A 25,534-nucleotide genomic window follows, 5' to 3' on the forward strand; every position below is an offset into this window, starting at 1 on the left:
ACAAGTGCCAGGGGGGCCACAACAAGTGCCAGGGGACCACAACAAGTGCCAGAGGATCACAACAAGTGCCAGGGGACCACAACAAGTGCCAGGGTATACTTGTTTCATGTATGGTATACATGATACATGTATAGTATAGTATGATGAAAGACTGGAAACTATTCTGTTTATGTTACTGACTCGTAAACTCCATCATCCATTATTCAAAAGGAGATATTAGCGTTCAGTACGTAATAATATTCTTATGGTAATACTCCTGCCGTAAACGACGAATCAATATAAAATAAGTTTTTGTATTTTGAGAAATATTCGCAGTGTTTACATGTATTGTTTTCTGGGTAGAAATAGCCTAAGCTACTTTATCCCTTTGAGATGTATTTCTCTTATCTCAATAAAAATACTTGAACTTGAACTTTTCTGAATTTATTTTCTCAGAACTGCTCTGATTTATGTAGGTATATATGTATCAGCTTATATCTTCCTACTTGATGAGGTACCCGTCGGTCCGCGGGTCTACCCAGTCTCTCTCTCTCTCTCAATATTACGTTTATTACAATGAATCACATGTGTCTATGAATCACGTGTTTCATTATGTGGTGGGTGTATGTATCACTACTAGAGACACAGGTATAAGACACGTGGTGGCGACTGAGTGCGGAGGTCCTGGGTGGGTGAACAGAAGTAGAGACCCCTGGAGAAGTCATAAGAGTATGTATGCAGGAGTGGATGCTAACATTCCAAATATGTCATGAAATATATACTTGTTTATTAAAGACATAGGTATGACATATAGAATTATTTTGACAATTTTGTGGACATTAGTGCGTAATGTTTTACAAGTTACTATGGAAATAAATGAATTTTGTTTTTTAGAACGTTTTCAAGATCCTGCCAGTCTAAGAGTGGCCAGGTTTAGAATGGTTCTCAGGCCACTGTGCCATGCTGTACTCGTTTGATTAGTGCCATCCCCGACACGCCCATGTTAGGCACGTGACCAACTCTAATTCCTTGGAAAATTTGGGCGAGGCCAGCTCCAAACGTCTGGCCTCCAGTCTCGGACAAACAGACAGACAGCAACAGGTTCGATCCCACAATCGTGCTCATGGATTTTCTCAATAATATATCAGACTGTAGTGATTTCATTGTTTATTTTCTGAATGCTGATCAACTCTGCAAAATATATAACTCTTAAATAGGCCTACACAGCGGAGAATCTCAATTACAGAAACATGTAGAGAGACAAGCTTGTCAAGGTTGAGTTCCCTGCATATACCTGGTCTAGGAGTATCTATAGCAACCCCATGGCAAACTAAACGCATAGTTTACCTGCAGCATGTGTTGTTTTGTTATCCTTTAACTCTCTTCAAGTATACACTATTAGATTAGATAAGGTTAACTTAGGTTAGGTCAGGTACGCATTTTAGGTTTACCAACCTACAACGCGGGAACGCACACCACCCACCTAAGACAAAATTCGTTTTGTCTCCGACAAAACGAATTATTAAAACGTTTGCTGGAGAGAGCGAGAGTGTGGCGTCGAGCAGTGTGAGTGTACTGTGTTGAGGTACCAGGTACATGCCATAGTACCAGATTTCATCCCTGAGAATGTAACCTCTATTGTCTTTATAATGTTTAAGATTTGTTAGTTATGATGAACTAACTGAACTGATGTTCACTGAACGCCTGTGTGTTCAGTGTACAAAGTGACCGGTTGAGTTAGCCTCATCCCACTGGCTTAGTAGCCTCTTGTCACGTTTTCTGAGCGAGTAACAGTGATGCCAACCTTCACCTTCTTGGTATTGATTTTAATGATGAGCTCAATCAGCAGTCATCTTCCTACCCTCGGCTATTATGTAATATAACAGTGAATCACGGCAAATGATGACGTAGGGGTAAAGCTGATAATTGACTTTTATGTAAGGTTGTGTATTAATAATTAAGAGACAAGGGTAAACAGAGAATAATTGGTTGTTTGAAATGCCTAGCCTCTCGGAGTTGGTCGGGCAATTGTGCACCCCCCCCCCCCCGTCCTTTCAGCTAATGTGCCTCATTTTGAAGGTTGTGGCCTCCGGCATACGGAATAAGGGATACTATGAAAATAACTCCTGACAAATATCCCTGTATACGTGGGTTGGTTAGGTTGTAATGGCTGGGGGGAAGGATAATTGGAGGAATGGGGAATATGGGAGGAAATTAGACTCTGATGGGAGGAATGTGAATGAAAACTTTTTTGCTTAAAAATACTTTGCTTTCTCCGACCCCGCACTTGCCTGTCTTTTAAATGAAAGCATGATAGACCTTCACCTTGACTCTTAATGCTCTGGCTTACTCTGGTAATTACATCTAGTTACTCTAGAATGAGGTTACTAGGCTCCTGGCGGGGTACCATACTCCTCCAAATAATTAAGCAGGGACACTGGGGAATGGTTAATAAAGGGGGAGGGGAAGAATAATAAAGAGGTCTAAGGGAGAAGTCTTGGGGAAGCTGCCACCACCCAAGGTGTATGTCCTCCTGGGATATCTGTCAATGATGTAACATTAATTTATTCCATTAATGTAAAGCTGATTTACTCCGCCAAATCTCAGTATGAGGAGTTGACCTTCTCACGTAATGAAAATGCGAGTATGTCAGAATTAGGCTCAGGGTTTGACGTGATCTAATGAATAATGCATTGTGCCAGAGTTATAGTTAGCTCACAGAGCAAATCCCGAAGTGCACTTCTTGTGATGGCTCAGATTTTAAGTTTCAAGTCCATGAGATGTGAGCCTCTACTCTTCAGACGAGACTCTTCACCATACTGAATACACCTAAATGTGTACATTCTTCACAATTTATACATTTCTTGCAAGTGATTTCTATCCATAACTTCTCTCTAGTCTTGAAGACAATTGTACCTTGGATGTGTCTAAAGCTTGACACAGGTACAAGAAAATTATTAATGAGGGTATGAGAGTCCATTTAATGTAGTTGTCATCTCATATTGACCTCCGAATGTATAACAGAACTGATGAGTTAAGCAAACTATGTGCATAAATAAAAGAAGTTGACTATGATCTGAGATGGCTTATAATCGACCTGAGAACAATGACACACCAAAAACTTCATAAATTTGAGACCAAGTGAAATTTTCACGTTCTCTTCCATCAGTCACCAAGTCACTACCGTGCTAGAGGAGCAGCATATCCATAGATCACATAAAATCGATCCATTGGTCCAATCAGACAACGCTAGAGGCAGGACGTATAGGACCTTGTGTGCGTCCAATGGTTTCAGTAACATATTGGATACACAAAAACGAACGTGGATAAAAAAACACGAAAAAATGACGGACCAAAACGTCCAGGGCGGACGTGTAATTTTCTAATCAGAAAATTAGACGTCCTGTGTGTCTAATTTTCAGGAAGGTTACCTACATAGAGCTGTGTTCGGAGGGAGCCTCACCCCGTCGCCAGCCAAGCTCAGTGCTATAAAACAAACACATTTATGTACATACAAACCTGCTTGATTCATGCCTACAACTGAGACTTACGACTCTCGTGAATAGTTAATAGGGAACTTGTCTTGCCAACACAACAGTCTTCGATCCGCTGCAATGATCTGTACCGGCATTCTTTAGCGATTGTAGTGCTGTCATTGTATTATTTATTATGATATATTTCTTATTTTAGCCTCCCAACCTCTCTCTTCCTTTATCCCTTCCTCCCTTCCTCTCTCACTCCTTCCTTACATCTCCCTCTCATCCGTTTATTCTTGCAAATGAGTTTGGCGGACTGCATGCAACTGACAAAGTCACCGACAAATCTTCTACCGCAGGTGACCTTCGCTTCCTTCAACTGGACGGAGACTAACACCACTAACGTGACTCGGGTCGACCTCTCAGAGATATACACCATACGTCCCGACCTGCCCTTCGTCACCCACAGGCTGGGGTCGTGGAGGCCCCTGGCGTCACTCAAACTTCCTGAGGAACACTGGAGCGAGAGACGCACCAACCTCACCGGCCTCCACCTGCGTTGTGTCACACTGTCCGTACGTTACTGGCCCTCGTTGTTTCTTGGTTCATACTGTCCGGACGTTACTGGCCCTCGTTGCTTCTTGGTTCATACTGTCCGGCCGTTACTGGCCCTCGTTGTTTCTTGGTTCATACTGTCCGGCCGTTACTGGCCCTCGTTGTTTCTTAGTTCATACTGTCCGGACGTTACTGGCCCTCGCTGCTTCCTGGTTCATACTGTCCGGACGTTACTGGCCCTCGCTGCTTCTTGGTTCATACTGTCCGGACGTTACTGGCTCTCGTTGTTTCTTAGTTCATACTGTCCGGACGTTACTGGCCCTCGTTGCTTCCTGGTTCATACTGTCCGGACGTTACTGGCCCTCGCTGCTTCCTGGTTCATACTGTCCGGACGTTACTGGCCCTCGCTGCTTCCTGGTTCATACTGTCCGGACGTTACTGGCCCTCGCTGCTTCTTGGTTCATACTGTCCGGACGTTACTGGCCCTCGCTGCTTCCTGGTTCATACTGTCCGGACGTTACTGGCCCTCGCTGCTTCCTGGTTCATACTGTCCGGACGTTACTGGCCCTCGCTGCTTCCTGGTTCATACTGTCCGGACATTACTGGCCCTCGCTGCTTCCTGGTTCATACTGTCCGGACGTTACTGGCCCTCGCTGCTTCCTGGTTCATACTGTCCGGACGTTACTGGCCCTCGCTGCTTCCTGGTTCATACTGTCCGGACGTTACTGGCCCTCGCTGCTTCCTGGTTCATACTGTCCGGATGTGGGAACCGACCTGTGAGATTTATATTTATTTAATTTATATGAATTTATATTTACGTTAATTTATATACTTCGATAGCAATTTGTATAATGTTAAGTGGACTGTATTTCTGCAATAATCTCAATCTCACAAATCGATCCTCTACACATTAGGGGGGGGTTATTAAATTAATATATATGCAGCCAATCAAACTACAGTAATAGCTACATACATTGATGAGGTTCCTTATCTTATAGTACAGCAGGTTAGTCCACCAGGTATAACTAGGGTGTAGACACCAAATTATCCTCTTTGAGGTAGCTTCCATATCACCCAGTAACTGGTGCACAAAATCTTGCATCCTCGTCTAGACCTGTCAAAAGTGCGCTAGCTGTGAAGCCAGAATCCTATATATGACAAGCTATATCAGAGAAAACAGTACATGGAACATGAAGACCTGGCTTAATTACCTTTAGTTTGAGGCGATTTCGCGTTCTAACCGGGTCACCCTATATAATGACATTAATGGCCACTAATGATAGATAATGGGTTTCGGAAAGAACACTTAACTTGATTTGTTGACAGCGTGTTGACGGATGGTACACCTTTGGTATCCATAACACTACGTCCAAGTAAAATTAACAGGAGCCGAATTTGCTCCCGTGTGAGCCTCTGGTCTCGTATAACAACAATGGCTGCCCTCCTTCCCCACTCTGACGCCTGGCTTACATTGTCCAGATTTCAGAACGTGATAGAAGGGTCACATTTACTCTACTTTAATATTGATAATTAAGTTAATTTATATAAGATGTTTTTATGATGGTAAAGTCCAAAGACTTATGTATTTAAGAATAATTCCCAGCAGAATAGCTGGTGAATTATAATAGTATGTGGTGATGATATCCCGTTTTCTATAGACGGTAATTCCACTACAAGTTACGTTTTCTATGGGTAACTTGTTGGTAATACAGCTATTATCTGTATGATTATTAAATGGTGTCGGATTTTCCGACATAATTCCCCAGGGGGCTGCTCACGGGTCGAAGTCCTATTTAGAACAGACGAACACCGATACTCCTCCTTCGGATTATTAGATTAATTTGATGTTAGTAGTTAGTAATCACACATTTGTGCGTCTGTTCGTACAGGACGGATGTCCCGTACTAGAGTTGCAGGGGTTAGAAGTCTAATGCGATTTCATTTCCCTGTCAACTCTTGAAAGGCTAATATTCAAGCCTAATTACATATTATTTAACCCAGAAGACTGGATGTGATCATGTACTACAGTCAAGTATGATTCAGGGACTGCAGTGAGATCAGTGACATCAGATATAACTTGAAGTTTCTTCAGGTAACTGGTCACTGATATATAAACACTGAGGCCCATGGAATACATCTTGATTAAATAATAAATGTATCAAATCAGTCATCAGATTTATTAGGGTTTAATTTAGTTAATTGACTCAGAAGATTGAATAGCTCATCATTAAAGTAAAGTATAGTTCTGAGACTGCAGTGGGTTCAGTGACATTGGTCGCAGTGACTTGTAGCTGTTTTAGGCTACTGTTCACTGATTTGCCACTGAGGCCTCATGAACTCATCTTCAGCTTCAAATGATGATACTAACATCAAGCTCTGTTGGTATAGTCAGCTGTAATCTCCTTAGTATAATGCTACTGGAGAAATATAATCAGCTGACAAATTTAGGTTTCTACTGGTATTGTTTATCTGCAGGCATAGGTCTCCTCAGGCTTGATACTGGGCCTGAGAGTAATTTACCTCCTGCAGAGTTTAACATGGTTATGCCCTGATATTTAGTAGGGCTACCAATGAATTGATGGCAATAGTCTGTCCCTACAAGGAGACCGAAGTCGTTGAGGTGATCAGACTTAATATTATCTGCCAATTTTATTCCTCTATTTCTCAGGAATTTGGCTGTTGCTCTCAGACCTTGAACTTGTAGGTCTACTGGTATCTTGTCCACCACAATGGCTTGTACTCGACAGACGTACCTGCCTAAACGTACTGATGGTTGTACCACCTGGTAGACTTGAGGTCCTGCATCTGTTACAAACCCTGAGATGTTGAATGACATCTGGGCTACAGGCCTTAATTGTAATTCATCTGCCAGCTTTTTAGTAATATATGTTCTCTGGGATCCTTGGTCAAACAACCCACGGGTATGGACCTTGGCCCTCTTATTCAGGATGGTAATTTGGGCAGTAGGCAAAGTCGTATTACCTTTAGACTTTGCCGATTGGACACTCTTTGTTTGTTGCACCTTGCAGTACTGTACTGTGGTGGGAATGCTATCTTCCACCTTGGGGTTTGGAGACGTTGTTTTGGTGTCTCTGCACAATGCTGCATGGTGCTGACCTTTGTTACACCTATTACAAGGGTGTAATTGGGTATCACAATCCTTGATGTTATGTTTCCTGAGGCACCTCGTGCAATGTTGCAAATCTTTGAGTCGCTCAACACGGGCGTCACTATCAGGAAAATTAGAGCAGTGGTACATTGAATGTTTCTCATTGCAGAACAAACATGTTCCATAGCTTCCAGTACCCTTTGGTGTCACGTTCTTGGATGACACAGTAACTATAGGCTTGGAGGGTCCCACTGCATATACGCCCACACTGCCACTGTTCCACTTTGGTGTTGAATTATATTGTCTAGATTGAGTTGGAGTACCTTTGGTACTCTGTGGTTTACTATTATTGGTTTCTGAGGGTTTACTTGGTGGTTTTAATTTGTCATGTGTTCGTAATTGATGAACTACTGACTTTAAACCTTCAGATATTTCATTCATGGATAAGATACTTTTATTGTAATGAGCACTCATTTGTCTCAATATGTCCCTAGGTATTTTCTCCTGGACAATTATTTTCAAGACCCACTCAGCCCCGTTTGTATCTGCTGTCAGGCTGAGGGCATTGATCAATGATTCTACCTCCAGCTTGAAGACTTGGAGTGAATCAGCTGAAGCCTCCGGTGGGGGTAAATGCAACAGCTCATGAACTAAATGTGATGTTCTTACTTCTGGATCAGCATAATTATCCTTGAGGAGTTTTACTGCCAGATCATAGCCGTCATTAGTTAATCTCAGATGGGATACTACTGTTTTAGCCTCACCTGATAATTGACCTTGCAAATAAGAGAATTTACTACTCTTTGGTAAAGATTGTTTTGAGTCTACAAGGTCAACGAATTTGTTCCAAAATTCGTCCCAATCTTCCTCATCTTTCCCTGAGAAAGTGGGTAAATTAATTGGAGGGAGTCGAGCTTCCGCTTGACTCGTATTAGATGCAACTGTTGTTGTTGTTGCTGTTGCCTTGTTCTGGGCAATTAATTTGACATAAGGCTGTAACGTGGCCTGAGTGTGATCTTCATAATTCGCAAGATCAACCATAATGTCGTCTATTTCTGTTTCTGATAAATTAGTGTTGGCAAGTTCAGCCACATATGTTGCTATTTGACATTTGATTTGCTCAAATTTACCTGCAGCTGCTTGATAATAGCTTTCCAGGTCAGCATAATCAACTGTTGATTGTTGTGACAAATCTTCACATTTCTTGATCTGTCTTGTTAAGTGGCCTTTAAGACCTGCAAGGGTTCTTTTCATTCTCCCTGCATTATCCATACTGGCTCGTTGGTGAAGCCTTGTGGGGCTTGTACTTGGGCTGCTCATAATACTGAACAAGCTCTGATGGTAGCCTAGGGTAAATTCTGAACTCACTAGGCAATAATCCTACCTCTACTAGAGGTTAGCACTTAAAATTAATACACATTATATATATATACAATCATCCACACTAATGATTTGAGTGATAAACCAGTGTCACTGGAAGTACCTTTAGGTTAGCTCTTCTATATCACCCTAGGATGGTAGAGACACTAATTAATCACTCAAAGGTGTAATGATCATAAGTAATTTATTATATATACAACTCAACTCGAGTTGTTAAAAATTACACCCAAAATAGGGTCTGGACCATGCATTAATGGTGTTAGGTTGTTCAATATAGTACAACTGACTATAGTAATAATGGGACTAGGATGAACAATAATAGTTCAACTAGTCATATCCTACCCTGTTGTGGGTTGGCAATTAGTAAATATTATACTGTGATCACTAGTGCAATATATATTAAATAATTCTCTATTTTGGAGAAATAATATACACAATTATTGATAATAGCCTCTTAATTAACCTTTATGAAACTTCTAATATTATCAAGAAGTATTAAATATTATTAGTGACCTCGCGAAATAAACTCCACAAAATTCGTAGATAATCTCTCGCGAAATGTAACACCACGAAATCCGTGAACAATCTTGCGACAGTCACTAATTGGCTGGCTTCTATATTAGCGCTGTCATTTCACGAAATAACACGCCACCAAATATCTGTGGGTGTGCATGAAACCGCTGACGAAGCTGAACTGGGCTGAGGGAGGCTCCTGAGCTCCCTCGAGGCTAGGCTGCCGTCTTGACTGCTGGCTTTGTTTAAATAACACTGCACTAGTATATTTAATGAATCCACTGGTTAACTGGTTCATCCGGTACTAAGATGACCAAATGTGGGTTCATAGGACCGAATAATCCGGTTCGAAGGACCAAATAATGTGGGAACCGACCTGTGAGATTTATATTTATTTAATTTATATGAATTTATATTTACGTTAATTTATATACTTCGATAGCAATTTGTATAATGTTAAGTGGACTGTATTTCTGCAATAATCTCAATCTCACAAATCGATCCTCTACACATTAGGGGGGGGTTATTAAATTAATATATATGCAGCCAATCAAACTACAGTAATAGCTACATACATTGATGAGGTTCCTTATCTTATAGTACAGCAGGTTAGTCCACCAGGTATAACTAGGGTGTAGACACCAAATTATCCTCTTTGAGGTAGCTTCCATATCACCCAGTAACTGGTGCACAAAATCTTGCATCCTCGTCTAGACCTGTCAAAAGTGCGCTAGCTGTGAAGCCAGAATCCTATATATGACAAGCTATATCAGAGAAAACAGTACATGGAACATGAAGACCTGGCTTAATTACCTTTAGTTTGAGGCGATTTCGCGTTCTAACCGGGTCACCCTATATAATGACATTAATGGCCACTAATGATAGATAATGGGTTTCGGAAAGAACACTTAACTTGATTTGTTGACAGCGTGTTGACAGATGGTACACCTTTGGTATCCATAACACTACGTCCAAGTAAAATTAACAGGAGCCGAATTTGCTCCCGTGTGAGCCTCTGGTCTCGTATAACAACAATGGCTGCCCTCCTTCCCCACTCTGACGCCTGGCTTACATTGTCCAGATTTCAGAACGTGATAGAAGGGTCACATTTACTCTACTTTAATATTGATAATTAAGTTAATTTATATAAGATGTTTTTATGATGGTAAAGTCCAAAGACTTATGTATTTAAGAATAATTCCCAGCAGAATAGCTGGTGAATTATAATAGTATGTGGTGATGATATCCCGTTTTCTATAGACGGTAATTCCACTACAAGTTACGTTTTCTATGGGTAACTTGTTGGTAATACAGCTATTATCTGTATGATTATTAAATGGTGTCGGATTTTCCGACACCGGACGTTACTGGCCCTCGCTGCTTCCTGGTTCATACTGTCCGGACGTTACTGGCCCTCGTTGCTTCCTGGTTCATACTGTCCGGACGTTACTGGCCCTCGCTGCTTCCTGGTTCATACTGTCCGGACGTTACTGGCCCTCGCTGCTTCCTGGTTCATACTGTCCGGACGTTACTGGCCCTCGCTGCTTCCTGGTTCATACTGTCCGGACATTACTGGCCCTCGCTGCTTCCTGGTTCATACTGTCCGGACGTTACTGGCCCTCGCTGCTTCCTGGTTCATACTGTCCGGACGTTACTGGCCCTCGCTGCTTCCTGGTTCATACTGTCCGGACGTTACTGGCCCTCGCTGCTTCCTGGTTCATACTGTCCGGACGTTACTGGCCCTCGCTGCTTCCTGGTTCATACTGTCCGGACGTTACTGGCCCTCGCTGCTTCCTGGTTCATACTGTCCGGACGTTACTGGCCCTCGTTGCTTCCTGGTTCATACTGTCCGGACGTTACTGGCCCTCGTTGCTGCCTGGTTCATACTGTCCGGACGTTACTGGCCCTCGTTGCTGCCTGGTTCATACTGTCCGGACGTTACTGGCCCTCGTTGCTGCCTGGTTCATACTGTCCGGACGTTACTGGCCCTCGTTGCTGCCTGGTTCATACTGTCCGGACGTTACTGGTCCAGGTCGAACTAATGTTTCCGAGAGACATTGGTTGGGGTCTTCGTCAGAGCGTCGCTCACACATTACCTTAAGCACAACTGGTTTGGGATAAATGGTTTCCTAGTCGCCCTTTTAATTATGTAATTTTCTAACTGTGTGGTTTATTTCCTGTGCTATTGTTGATCCTGTATGTGAGTAGTGGGGTGTAGCTCCACCAGTGAGAGTAGTGTGGTGTAGCTCCACCAGTGTGAGTAGTGGGGTGTAGCTCCACCAGTGAGAGTAGTGTGGTGTAGCTCCACCAGTGAGAGTAGTGTGGTGTAGCTCCACCAGTGAGAGTAGTGTGGTGTAGCTCCACCAGTGAGAGTAGTGTGGTGTAGCTCCACCAGTGAGAGTAGTGTGGTGTAGCTCCACCAGTGAGAGTAGTGGGGTGTAGCTCCACCAGTGAGAGTAGTGGGGTGTAGCTCCACCAGTGAGAGTAGTGTGGTGTAGCTCCACCAGTGAGAGTAGTGGGGTGTAGCTCCACCAGTGAGAGTAGTGGGGTGTAGCTCCACCAGTGAGAGTAGTGTGGTGTAGCTCCACCAGTGAGAGTAGTGGGGTGTAGCTCCACCAGTGAGAGTAGTGTGGTGTAGCTCCACCAGTGAGAGTAGTGGGGTGTAGCTCCACCAGTGAGAGTAGTGGGGTGTAGCTCCACCAGTGAGAGTAGTGTGGTGTAGCTCCACCAGTGAGAGTAGTGTGGTGTAGCTCCACCAGTGAGAGTAGTGGGGTGTAGCTCCACCAGTGAGAGTAGTGTGGTGTAGCTCCACCAGTGAGAGTAGTGGGGTGTAGCTCCACCAGTGAGAGTAGTGTGGTGTAGCTCCACCAGTGAGAGTAGTGGGGTGTAGCTCCACCAGTGAGAGTAGTGTGGTGTAGCTCCACCAGTGAGAGTAGTGTGGTGTAGCTCCACCAGTGAGAGTAGTGGGGTGTAGCTCCACCAGTGAGAGTAGTAGGGTGTAGCTCCACCAGTGAGAGTAGTGTGGTGTAGCTCCACCAGTGAGAGTAGTGGGGTGTAGCTCCACCAGTGAGAGTAGGGGTCAGTACGACAGAGCCCGACTCTCCCCACAGCAGCCACCATTCCTCACCGTGGGACCGCCTGACCAGGAGGGACGCGCGGCGCTGGTCGCCGGCTACGTGAAGGACGTCTGGGACGCTCTCCAAGACATTCATGGCTTCACGTGAGTTATGTTGACGGAATCATTCGTTGTTTCATATACTCATAAGATAATATATGTACAATGATTTATGTGGGGTGGTTTATGGAGGGTGGTTTAAGATAGTCATCTCTCTTTCTTTCTGTAATAATAATAATAATATAGGATAAATTATGTACTTGAAAATTATTGTAAAGATTTACACCAAGTCTTTCACACTTGCCTGAGTGCTTTGTCAAGGTCTGAATGTGTGTTTAGGACGAGACTTACATCTCGATGAATAATGCCATTAGTTGGATTGTGGGTCTTAAGAGATCCATATGGATATCCAGGTTTTTATTCTACAGTAGCTTTTGGCAAGTGACGTCCAGGCATATTCAAATATATATATATATATATATATATATATATATATATATATATATATATATATATATATATATATATATATATATATATATATATATATATGTAATATATATATATATATATATATGTAATATATATATATATATATATATATATATATATATATATATGTGTGTATATCACGAAAATAAACACGTGATTAAGAATGTGACAATGTCAGACCACGAAGGAAAAATGAAACAGGAAATTTCCTTAAGTACTTTTGTATATTAAATACATCTTCAGAAGGTCATTTTACAGATCGAGTGATGGGTATAAATAGGCAGGAGAGAGTGGTGAAGTAAGGTGAGGTACAATACTTGGACAACGCAGAAGGCCCATTGGCCCATCAGATGCACCCAATTGGCCCATCCGATGTAGCCCAATGGCCCATCTGATACAGCAGACATACAAGCATAATACATAGGTAATTATAACATAAAGAGGTAAATATATACAATAAATTAGTGAGACAAATGTTTTTCAATGATTCTACTTAAATCGCCCTTTAGCTGATCTATTAGAAATGGATCTAAGTTATATAGACCACTGCTAATATTCAAATTACTTTCTTTGGTGATCTGTATCAAAGCGGATTCAATTATGTTTCTGTTATAGGTGCTTTTACAATTTGTTATTGAAGACGCACTCTCCCAATCAATTTGGTGAGCTTTTTCTGACAAATGCACAAACAAAGCATTAGATAATTGGCCATGTCTTACAGAGTATTTATGTTGCGATATTCTACATTATAAATCTTTAGATGTTTGCCCGACATAGAACTTATTACATTCCTTACAAGGTATTTTATAAATGACGCAATTATCACTACGAGGGCTGTTCCTTACTAATAGCTTACCAACAGTGTTTTCGTAGCTAAACATTACATCTATATTAAAAAGTTTCAAGGCCTTGACAATATTCTCAAACCCAGAGAAATATGGTAAACATAACACATTCTTTGGGCGAGTCCTTTCACTGCATACATTATTATAATATGTACGACGAGCTTTGTTACGACAAACTTCCAAAAAATTCAGTGGGTAACAAAGCTTAAGACCAATCGAATCAATATTCTTAAATTCTTCATCTAAGAATTCTGGACTCACAACTCGAAGAGCTCTTAGATACATTGAAGAAAAAATTGACTTTTTTACATTGTATTTATGCCCTGAAAAATAATGAACATAAGATAAATTGTTCGTAGGTTTTCTGTAAACACTAAACTTTAATGAAGAGTTTTCCCTATGAATAAGCACATCTAAGAATGGCAAACATTTATCAATTTCAGTCTCCATAGTAAATTTTATGGAGGTGACTTGGTCATTAAGTTTGGCTACAAATTCGCCTGTGTTTACATCTGAAGGCCAAATACATAAGATATCATCAACATATCTAAACCAAGGAATGATACCAGGAGTTATTTTTGAAACAAATTTCTTTTCAAAGAATTCCATGTACAGGTTTGAGAGCAATGGCGATAGAGGATTCCCCATTGCCATTCCAAAAGTCTGTAAATAATACTCATTATTAAAGGTAAATTTACATTCTTTAATGCACAACTTAACAAGACTGACAATAATATCAGCAGAAAGAGGTAAGTCATGGCTCATTAGTTCACGAGCAAGATAATCGAGAATATCATCGACCGGTACCTTTGTGAACAAGGAACAAACGTCAAAACTGATTAACTTTACATCAGGAGTGACAGGAACACTATTCAATTTGTTAACTAAATCAAGAGAATTTGTCAAATGAGAAGAGGAGATAGTTCCTAACAAAGGGGACAAGATTTTGGTAAGCCATTTGGAGAGTTTGTAAGAAATGGATCCCACAGAACTGATGATAGGTCTCATGGGATTGTTAGGCTTATGCGTCTTGACAAGACCATATAGATATGGTAATGAAGGTGATGAAGTAGTAAATTGATTAAGAAGATCTTTATGTTTACTTAACAACTTCCTCAAGCTACTATTGAAGAACTTGATGATGTCCTCAAGAGGATTTTTCCTAAGCTTAGTGTACGTTGAAGAATCTAGGAGGAGATCATTCATTTTCGAAATATATTCCTCCTTGTTTAAAATAACAATAGTGCTGGAATTTATCAGCCTTTGTTATATGAATGGAAGGATCGGCTCTTAACTCCTGTAAGCTTCGTCTGAATCTGGTAAATAGGCGAATAAATCGCCTATTTATACCCATCACTCGATCTGTAAAATGACCTTCTGAAGATGTATTTAATATACGAAAGTACTTAAGGAAATTTCCTGTTTCATTTTTCCTTCGTGGTCTGACATTGTCATATATATATATATATATATATATATATATATATATATATATATATATATATATATATATATATATATATATATATATATAACGTTGTTAAATATGACCGAAAAAGTAAGATTAATAATTCTAACACGAATTTTCTCAATATTTCTTATGTTTTTTTTTACTGTTAATGGTAACTGAAAAATCAATTCTCCAAAATTCATTTTAATTTCTAGTCTGACACGACACTTGAACGCGTTTCGTAATAACTTATTACATTTTCAAAGAATTTAGCTTACACTCACACAACTATAACCTGCAAACACTAAACAGAGTTTTACTATGCTAATATTTAAACAGCTTTTGTCTTATATACTCGCATTTGAGTGAGGTGATATGTTACGGTGATATGCCCGAAACGCTTTGCGTAATAGTGGCTTTAGGCATTGTATGTACTAGCTATACCTATAAGTTAAACAATCCTTGTAAATATTTATTGTATGTATGTACCTTACCTAAATAAAATTGTATTGTATTGTATTGTATTGTGTATTGTTACAACAGTTTTGGATGAGGTGAACACACTTTCAACACAAGACAGAACATGGTTCAATGGGTATAGATGAAAGGGAAGAATGGAAGTAACTGCAAAGGGCCTATTGGCCCATATTTCCTCTTGATGCTTCTATATTGGAGCGGAGTCTTGAAGTGGGTAGAATATAGTTGTGCATAAATTGGCTGTTGATTGCTGGTGTTGACTTCTTGATGTGTAGTGCCTCGCAGATGTCAAGCCGCCTGCTATCGCTGTATCTATCGATGATTTCTGTGTTGTTTGTTAAGACTTCTCTGGTGATGGTCTGGTTGTGGGAAGAGATTATATGTTCCTTAATGGAGCCCTGTTGCTTATGCATTGTTAATCGCCTGGTTAATTGCCTTGTTGTCTTGCCTATATACTAAGATCTTTGGGGCTTACAGTCCCCAAGTGGGCATTTAAAGGCATAGACAACGTTGGTCTCTATTAAAGCGTTCTGCTTTGTGTCTGGAGAGTTTTTCATGAATTAAATAGAATTGATTTTTCAATTACCATCAACAGTAGGGAGCCGGTCGGCCGAGCGGATAGCACGCTGGACTTGTGATCTTGTGGTCCCGGGTTCGATCCCGGGCGCCGGCGAGAAACAATGGGCAGAGTTTCTTTCACCCTATGCCCCTGTTACCTAGCAGTAAATAGGTACCTGGGTGTTAGTCAGCTGTCACGGGCTGCTTCCTGGGGGTGGAGGCCTGGTCGAGGACCGGGCCGCGGGGACACTAAAAGCCCCGAAATCATCTCAAGATAACTCAAGATAACCTCAAGTAAAAAGAAACATAAGAAATATTGAGAAAATTCGTGTTAGAATTATTAATCTTACTTTTTCGGTCATATTTAACAACATATGTTTACAAGAAAGACTGCTACCAAAATATACTAATATATATATATATATATATATATATATATATATATATATATATATATATATATATATATATATATATATATATATATATATATACATATATATATATATATTTATTTCAATTTTCCTCCGTGGTCTGACACTGTCACTTTTTTAATCACGTGTTTATTTTCGTGATATACACACACACACACACACACACACACACACACACACATTATATATATATATATATATATATATATATATATATATATATATATATATATATATATATATATATATATATATATATATATATATATATTGATGTATACTGGCAGCAGGTTTTCATTTATACACATTTCAGTGAAAATGAGTGCATATTCTGTATTGATTATTTTCTTGTTTAGGGCTTTTATCCCTCTGACTAGTGCTCTTGCATCTAGGTTTAATTCTTGGTTAAACAATCTCAGTATATAGAAAAGACAGCATCTCTTTCTAGGCGCCCAACAATTTTCCGAAAGGTTGTTGTTACTGCTCAGTTTCCATTTTGAAGGTGCCCACAACCTTATTTGCATACTTTACGTGCAGATACGCGTGCCGCTTGCCGGAGGATGGTGCATGGGGATCGCAGAGCCCTGATGGGAGGTGGAATGGCCTGGTGAGGGAGGTAGTGGAGGGGCGGGCCGACGTGGTGGTCGCTTCCCTTGACCACAACCAAGCTAGGGCTAAGGCCATCGACTTTCTCTTTGGCCTCAAAGAGGTTGGGTGAGTCGAAGCTAAGACTGAAGAGTTCGTAATAGAATTTTAGGTTATAATAAGAGTCATGGGTTTAGAGATATAATTTATTTAGATTTTGGTCATTCTTTATCACCTTAGTATTACTGTGAGAAAAGATCGAAGTTTATTATACATATTTTGCAATTTCCTGAATAACCCATACACTACACCATATGTCACTTTATATAGAAAATTCGCAGGATTACATTGCAACTTATCACAATTGACATTTAGCACTATTGGAACAAAAAGATATTCATTCCGTTTCTGAATCGGGAAAATTAGCAAGAACTGTCATATTAATAGGAAAATTAATTTAGAGGAAAATAAATCCTATAAATTTTTCGATAAGTTACTTCAGAGGAAAATATAGGAAGCTTATCTCACACATCCCTCCCCATCTTTCCCTACAAACATTCTCCTTGTCTTTCTTCCCTCTCCACCTTCCCACATTGTTGTAACAATCTTCAGTATGAACTTTATCACCGTAAACATCTTCACACTACATTTACCACCACACACCCTCATATTTCTGCCCACACACACTTCTTCCCATATTCCCCCCCCCCCACAAACCTTCCCATGTCCTTCCTAATACACACCCCATCTCCTTCCCCTGTCCACACAAAACATTCCCCAGTCGCTTCCCTCTGTGCCTCCACGCGCCCTCCTCCCCATCTCCTCTCTTCCTGCCCTAATATGCCATAATATATAACAAAACGCTAAATCCTCCATGAATGGAGGATCAGGATGCAAATCTGTCATTTGAACATGTTTTGAAAATCAATATCTGAAATCATTTTTTTTTTTATTAACACATTAGGTACATCTGCATTAGTGCAGCTACCCTAGACTATATGAAGTGGAGTACAGTGTGTCAAAAAGCTAACTTGGTGATGCTAAATAATCCCCATCACACAGGATGGTTAGTCATACAGAGGCATGTGATAAGCGGTCTGCACTGGTAGACTCCGGATGCATTTTGAGGATATCAACAAACAAAATCATTATTATTTAAACTAATACTAAAGTCTATGGACTTGGGGCTGAACATTTCACATCCACAAACTTCATGGAGGAGGATTTTTGTTCATGTCCCTACTTTAAGCACTAATATTTTTAGTACATCAGCTTTTGACCTTAGGGAAAACTATACGTCAAAATAAGATGTACTATTCAGGAGAATGGGATGCACTTTTTGCGTCAGGTACCAGATAGTCGTGTAACCTTCCTAATAAAACGATTCTTCGCGGCACGGGATCGTATTCCAGGGACTTGCCCGAAACGCTACGCGTACTAGTGGCTGTACAAGAATGTAACAACTCTTGTATATATCTAAAAAAAAAAAAAATAAGGTACTCACCCAGCCCCACGCGTGAGGTGCTGCATAGTAGACTGGGGGGGGACTATAATAATGATACTCCTCCCTGAGGCAGGTACCGCATGGTGGTGAGACGTCCCGGGCTGGGGGAACAACCCTGGAAGAGTTTCACTGCTGAACTCCTGCCAGACGCTTGGCTCGGCACCATCGCCTTCGTGGTGTTCGTGCCGCCCTGCCTCGCCCTCTGTGCCTATTTCTCCCCCTTTGAAACGGAGGTGGTCACCCTCAAGGATGCCTACATAGTGACCATTGGAGCTCTCGCCATTCAAGGTAATTCCAGATGTTATACATGATACACATATATGTGTGTGTGTGTGTGTTAAGCTTGAATGGTAACCACACTAATATTACAACAGTAAACTCCAATGACCCTTCAAGTATTCGAGTCTAGAATGGCAGGGTGGCAGTGTGTGTGTGTGTGTATTCACCTAGTTGTGTTGTTGTGTTTGCGGGGGTTGAGCTTTGCTCGTTCGGCCCGCCTCTCAACTGTCAATCAACTGTTTACTAACTACTTTTTTTTCTCTACCCACAACACACACACACACACCAGGAAGCAGCCCGTGACAGCTGAATAACTCCCAGGTACTTATTTACTGCTAGGTAACAGGGGCTTTCAGGGTGAAAGAAACTTTGCCCATTTGTTTCTGCCTGGTGCGGGAATCGAACCCGCGCCACAGAATTACGAGTCCTGCGCACTCTCCACCAGGCTACCACGTCCTACAGGCTGTGTGTGTGTGTGTGTGTGTGTGTGTGTGTGTGTGTGTGTGTGTGTGTGTGTACAAATAATTTTGGATGACAGGTTGGGTTATATATTACTTATGAGTGTAGACGCTTTTAAACTAGACTTAATATTAAATTAATACAATTCAATTTCAGCAGAATGACAGCAAATTGAAGAGCATAATGATAGCAAAGACAGTCATATTATGGGCTCCAAATATTACAGAAACAACGTTACAGCCATGTGAAAACTATATACACATAACTTAAAAATGAACATAGTTACAACACGGTCAGATTCATTTATAGTCTGACAGTGTTGTTTCGTTATACATTCGTTAATGTATAATGAATTGCCTTAAAGTCTGGACATGTAATAACAGTTCGACGTAACTGTAGTAACAGGAGAATCATCATAGTGGATTCTGAAGAAGAAGAAGCAGAAGTAATGCAGAACAGGCACACCAGATGTAATACATATGATTGAATCCATCAAACATTATAAATATGTGTATGTTGACATATGTCAACATACAACATTGACATATATAAATATGTGTAGTTAGGTGCTGTATCTATACCTTAAACAGCATCTTTCTCTCCCTTTTTTCCCTTTCACGTTCTCCACATCATTCTTCTCTCTCTCACCCTGTTCCCTCATCTATCTCTTATTCCTCTCATTGTCTTTCTCCATGTCTTCTATTCCTCCTGTCTCGCCCTCACTAACCCCCGGGATTCTACCTGTCTTCCGTCCCGCAGGTTCGTGGCTTGAGGTTCAAAGTACCTCGAGTCGCATCGTCTTCACCACCATCTTCTTCGCGACGCTGCTGGTGTATGCTTACTACACCAGTGCCCTCGTCTCCATCCTCACCGTCGCCTCCACCAACACCGGCTTCTCCAGCCTCCAGAGCCTGCTGCAGGATGGCACCTTCCAGTTCGGCTTCGCAACGGGCACGTTCCTCGAGGAAGAGTTTAAGGTACGCGATATCGGCTCTTGGAAGCTGATGTTGGCCTCATCTGTAGTGTTATTTTTAGTATTAAGTTATACCTTTGTAATGATTTATTAAATATTGCCGCTGAAGGTGGTTAGTTTATTGTGCACCCCATACTCACCCTGTGAGCGGTAGTTTATTGTAAACCCAATACTCATCCTGTGAGCGAAGTTTATTGTGCACCCCATACTCATTTTGTTGATGTGCATCAGCTGATATATAATGTAATGGATTGGTCAGTTGTTCAGCTGAGCCGGCAATGTGATTGGCTAAGTGCTAAGACGAACAATGTTACCTTCACTCTGATTGGTCAAACAAAAAGTAGTATGGAGATCTCTGTCGAGAATCAGGTGAACCACAACCAAACCCCCGAGTGTCTCGACAAGAACACCTTGTGAATCGAACCTAAGACTACTTAAGTAGTCTTAAGTAGTCTTACTACTACTTCTACTTAAGTAGTCTTAAGTATATAGAGTACTTAATAACCTTCGTAACACAGTCACGTAAGAGTAAATACACAACGCATTGTGAATCTAGGTCTTTACTCCTGAGAACACCTGCATCCCTAAGACTATTATCACTCCCACAGAACGCTAAGCAGCTGCTCTTCAAAGAGGTGTGGCAAAGGCTGGTGGCCCCTGATCCATCTAATCTGGTTCACAGTCATCAGGAGGGCATCAGGAAGGTAAGGGCACCAAGAGGGCATAAGGTAAGGTCACTCCTCACTTCCCTTCCCTCCAAGGTACATTTAAAAACGTGTAGCCTACCTCAGTATTTACACACAGAGATAAGTACCCTGCCAGAGAGAGTGAAAGGTAGGGAGTGTGAAAAAGGGAGAGAGAAAGAGTGAAAGAGAAAGAGTGAAAGAGAAAGAGGGGGCAGAAAGAGAGAGGGCAGAGAGAGAGAGGGCAGAGAGAGAGAGTGCAGAGAGAGAGAGGGCAGAGAGAGAGAGGGCAGAGAGAGAGAGGGCAGAGAGAGAGAGGGCAGAGAGAGAGAGGGCAGAGAGAGAGAGGGCAAAGAGAGAGAGGGCAGAGAGAGAGAGGGCAGAGAGAGAGAGAGAGAGAGAGAGAGAGAGAGAGAGAGAGAGAGAGATTATTTTACATTTTTACATTTCCATCAGTGATAAAAAATAAAAAGGACTTCGTAAGTAAAAATAAAAGGGACGCATTCCAGTCAATGTTTTAGCAAGCTAATCTCATTTGAATTTCAATATGGAAAAGTTGCAATGTTATTCTTCACCTGCCTTTCTCCCCTAACCTGTCTCTCTGGGTCTCCTCCGTACCTGCGTCTGGCACTTCCTCCCTCTATTCCCTCACTTATGCTCCTCCGAATGCCGTCCCCCTTTGAATAAGTCTAAAGACTTTCTAACACTCCTATGTGTTATAGAATTCGTGGCTACAACACTGTCTCCACCTGCAGGTGATAAAGGAGAGTTACGTGTACATGATGGAGGAGAACGGGTTCCACTCCCTGCTGGAGGAGCAGTGCGAAGTTGTGCTTGCCGAGGGCCTTTACTTCTCCACACAAACTGGCTTGGCTCTCGACTTCGATTCCCCGCTCAAGAGGGTCTTTGATGCACAGTGAGTGTTGTTGCTATGTATGGTAAGTGCATGCATACATGTAAGCTGAGTAGATGTATATATACATGTGTGCATAGCGATGTAGGTAAATGAGTGCATGTTTTGTGTTTATTGATGTTGGTGTTTGTGTGTGATGTACGTTTTTATCCATGTAGGTGAATATGCAACCTGTCCTCCTATAAAGAACTTCGCTTTTCGCTCGTATACGTTACGTAAGGCCAAAAATATTACATAGTCCCGTTTTCTGTTTTGGGTACTCTGGTAGGTTAGGAGAGGACACTTTAAATGTTACAATTATTCAAGTGGTGGTCCAGAGTCATGAGCTATATCTCTCCACGGAGATGACACTCAGTAGGCTGCCTGTATGGCCTAATGTGCAATTATCGCAGAACTTACTCCCAGTCACTTGAGAATTTCGTAGCGTATTGAGAATAATCAGTCCCTATTAGGTCTACCTGGCATTGATTGCTTGGATCTCCTCAAATTTCATTAGGGGTTTTGTAAGTTTTAATATATATATATATTGGTGATGGTTAGGCTCTGTCCTACCACACGTCAATTTACACCTTCAGGGTAAGTTTTCTTATAAATGTTTCATTCATTATACAACAATATTCAGTTAAATAATTGTGTCTACCTGTATATTTTCTGAATTGTTTAAATGTTGATTATGGTAGATGTATGTTAAAAATCTCCCGATGTATGTTAAAAAGTGAATGATGAAAATGTCAAACACATTCTTAGCATTTCATGATCATATGTTAAATATGATTAATGTGGGAGAGTGTTTTTCCACAGGTGATAGGTGTAGTATATTGCAGTACAATATATGTATGTTGTTGTTGTTTTAGATTTAGCTGCTTAGAACGAAGTGTCCATGCAGCACGGACTATGGTGAGCCCGTAATTGAGTTCGGTTATTCGTGATAACCTTGTTTCTGTGATATTTGGGCCAAAGTTTTAAATGGAGGTGGGGATTCCTCCGTTTTCCCAGTTTCTTTTTCGCTTCTGTTTTAGTGCACTGGTTTTAGTCTTTTTTTAATAACATTATCTTGGTGGCGGATGTAGCTGCAGAATGCTCACTAGTGAGTCCCATTCCTCAACGGCTTTTCTAATCATTGTAGTCGCGGTGGAATGTGCATCTAATGCAGCTGCTGTAATATATGTACCTTAGTGTGGTATATACTGAGCTACACTGCAGTGCACCTAACCCATATTCCACTCGTGTGCACAACCGAGAGTGGAATATACTTGATGTCTGTCTGTAGCCCTAATTGCCACGATCAAGATTATTGAACGACGGCCATTGTGTGATCATATTAGTGTTACGGCCTAACGTAGCTGGTAACTCGGGTTGTCTTCGTCTCTTTCTATAAGGCCTTAGACCCTCTAATCTTCACAGATCCAACCCCCCAAGTTAGGGTTAAATTATCAAGAACTGAGCACTAATAGACAATCAGAGGGGAGGGGGAGGGGGGGGGAGTGTTAAACAACACTAGAGAAATCCGTCATCAAAATGTAATTCCGTTATATATAAAATTAACTGTTTACAGGAAATATACACCCAGAGATATATATATATATATATATATATATATATATATATATATATATATATATATATATATATATATATATATATATATATATATATATATAATATACAACACTGAAGACACACCACGTGTCACTTTCACACAGGACAACACAAAAATCTCTGCAAATTTTTATCACGGTGAGTCATCCATCTAGCACACCACCCAGGCCTCCTCCTGTGTGTGCCCTTCGTCTGAGGTACTCACGCCTGCGAGTCCACTTTTCCAACAATTCACGGGCCAATCCTTCACTGTACTATCACAGTGTTTAAACACAACTCCAACAACACGCTGGCTGGTTTCCTCTCAAGGCTTAACCACTAACAAACTTTAACTTAGAGTACAGACTTACGTACACCCCATCTACGAACACAGCTGGGCCACCTGGGACACGTCATGCCATCACCGTCGTTCATGGGCTGCAAACAGATAATTTACTGCCTTTAATGATCAGGCCTTTTTTGTTCCGACGGAAACAAGTCTTGCGTTCTTCAAGACTGCCCTTGCTGGCCATTCGTGATGGAGACGATCTTCAACCGTCTCGTCTGGAGAGGCGAGATCCCCCAATCCCTTCAATTGTCTGGAGAGAGGTCCCTCCCCTCTCCACGTCGCTGAAATTGTCCAATGGAAAGGCAAATGCCAATACATTTGGTTCCAGCGCCGTTGCAGGAGTTGCCAGATCGAGGTTGAAGTCAACAACGAACTGCCTTAGGGGCTCCAGATCCAGATTTTTCCTCGAAGTTGACTCCTAAAGCCCGTCCCACAAGTAGGTATGGCCGCGAGGCATCGGAGGTTTGAGATCAGGGTTTTCCTTCCCCTAGCTGCCTTCCAAGGCTGTAGAGCCAGAGGCACCTTACAAAATATACCGAGATATACAAACCAATTAAATCACAAACGCAATAAATTATGATGAGCAGAGATTCCTTCAGATGCTGCATTTGCATTGAAGACATTCTTACGATCAAAGTGAATCTCAACCTACTGTGTACTCGCCTGAGGAGGACCACTAACACAGGAGTCTCACTCGCTTGAGGAGGACCACTAACACAGGAGTCTCACTCACCTGAGGAGGACCACCACCAACACAGGAGTCTCACTCACCTGAGGAGGACCACCACCAACACAGGAGTCTCACTCACCTGAGGAGGACCACCAACACAGGAGTCTCACTCACCTGAGGACCACCACCAACACAGGAGTCTCACTCACCTGAGGACCACCACCAACACAGGAGTCTCACTCACCTGAGGAGGACCACCAACACAGGAGTCTCACTCACCTGAGGACCACCACCAACACAGGAGTCTCACTCACCTGAGGAGGACCACCAACACAGGAGTCTCACCTGAGGACCACCACCAACACAGGAGTCTCACTCACCTGAGGAGGACCACCAACACAGGAGTCTCACTCACCTGAGGACCACCACCAACACAGGAGTCTCACTCACCTGAGGACCACCACCAACACAGGAGTCTCACTCACCTGAGGAGGACCACCACCAACACAGGAGTCTCACTCACCTGAGGACCACCACCAACACAGGAGTCTCACTCACCTGAGGACCACCACCAACACAGGAGTCTCACTCACCTGAGGACCACCACCAACACAGGAGTCTCACTCACCTGAGGACCACCACCAACACAGGAGTCTCACTCACCTGAGGAGGACCACCAACACAGGAATCTCACTCGTCTAGAGTATCCAGGTCTTGTACCCATTGATGTGGTAGTTGCTGGATTTTTATAGTTTTTAGTGAGCAGTCTGCCACGTGCAAATTGGAGACATTGCTTGCAGTTGCAGTCGGGAAGAAGTAATATATCCCACAAGTAACAATGATAACATTAAAACAACTTAAAACAAGTTATAACAAGAGAACTGATGAAAAGAAGCAAATATTTTCAAGTCTTTTGTATGCAGCAGTTGGACAGATCTTCGTCCACTACTTAAAACGCTTCAGCTACAAAAGCTCATCAGAAAATCCAAACAGCAACATTCCAATAGCTCCAGAATAGGCTGTTTATTTATAAAAAGCTTTAAATGTTATAAACACAGCATCAAGGACTTGAAGAGTTTTTCTATTATTTTGAAATTTGTTGACTGTATCACTCTGTATTGTATCGCCTGGTAAGCTATTCCAGATGTATAGATTTCT

General features: G+C 41.6%; 1 protein-coding gene across 1 annotated transcript in view; it reads left to right on the forward strand.

The window, feature by feature from the left end:
• Positions 1–25,534, forward strand: part of LOC123771676 (probable glutamate receptor) — a 36,457-nt gene that overhangs the window by 5,356 nt on the left and 5,567 nt on the right. The window contains exons 4-10 of the mRNA XM_045764318.2: positions 3,815–4,030; positions 12,123–12,232; positions 16,921–17,097; positions 18,546–18,760; positions 19,970–20,187; positions 20,792–20,887; positions 21,622–21,782. Of these exons, the coding sequence (XP_045620274.2) occupies positions 3,815–4,030; positions 12,123–12,232; positions 16,921–17,097; positions 18,546–18,760; positions 19,970–20,187; positions 20,792–20,887; positions 21,622–21,782 (1,193 nt within the window). The remainder of the gene's footprint in view (positions 1–3,814; positions 4,031–12,122; positions 12,233–16,920; positions 17,098–18,545; positions 18,761–19,969; positions 20,188–20,791; positions 20,888–21,621; positions 21,783–25,534) is intronic.

This window comes from Procambarus clarkii, chromosome 14 (assembly GCF_040958095.1).
Source record: "Procambarus clarkii isolate CNS0578487 chromosome 14, FALCON_Pclarkii_2.0, whole genome shotgun sequence".
Lineage (NCBI taxonomy): Eukaryota > Metazoa > Arthropoda > Malacostraca > Decapoda > Cambaridae > Procambarus > Procambarus clarkii.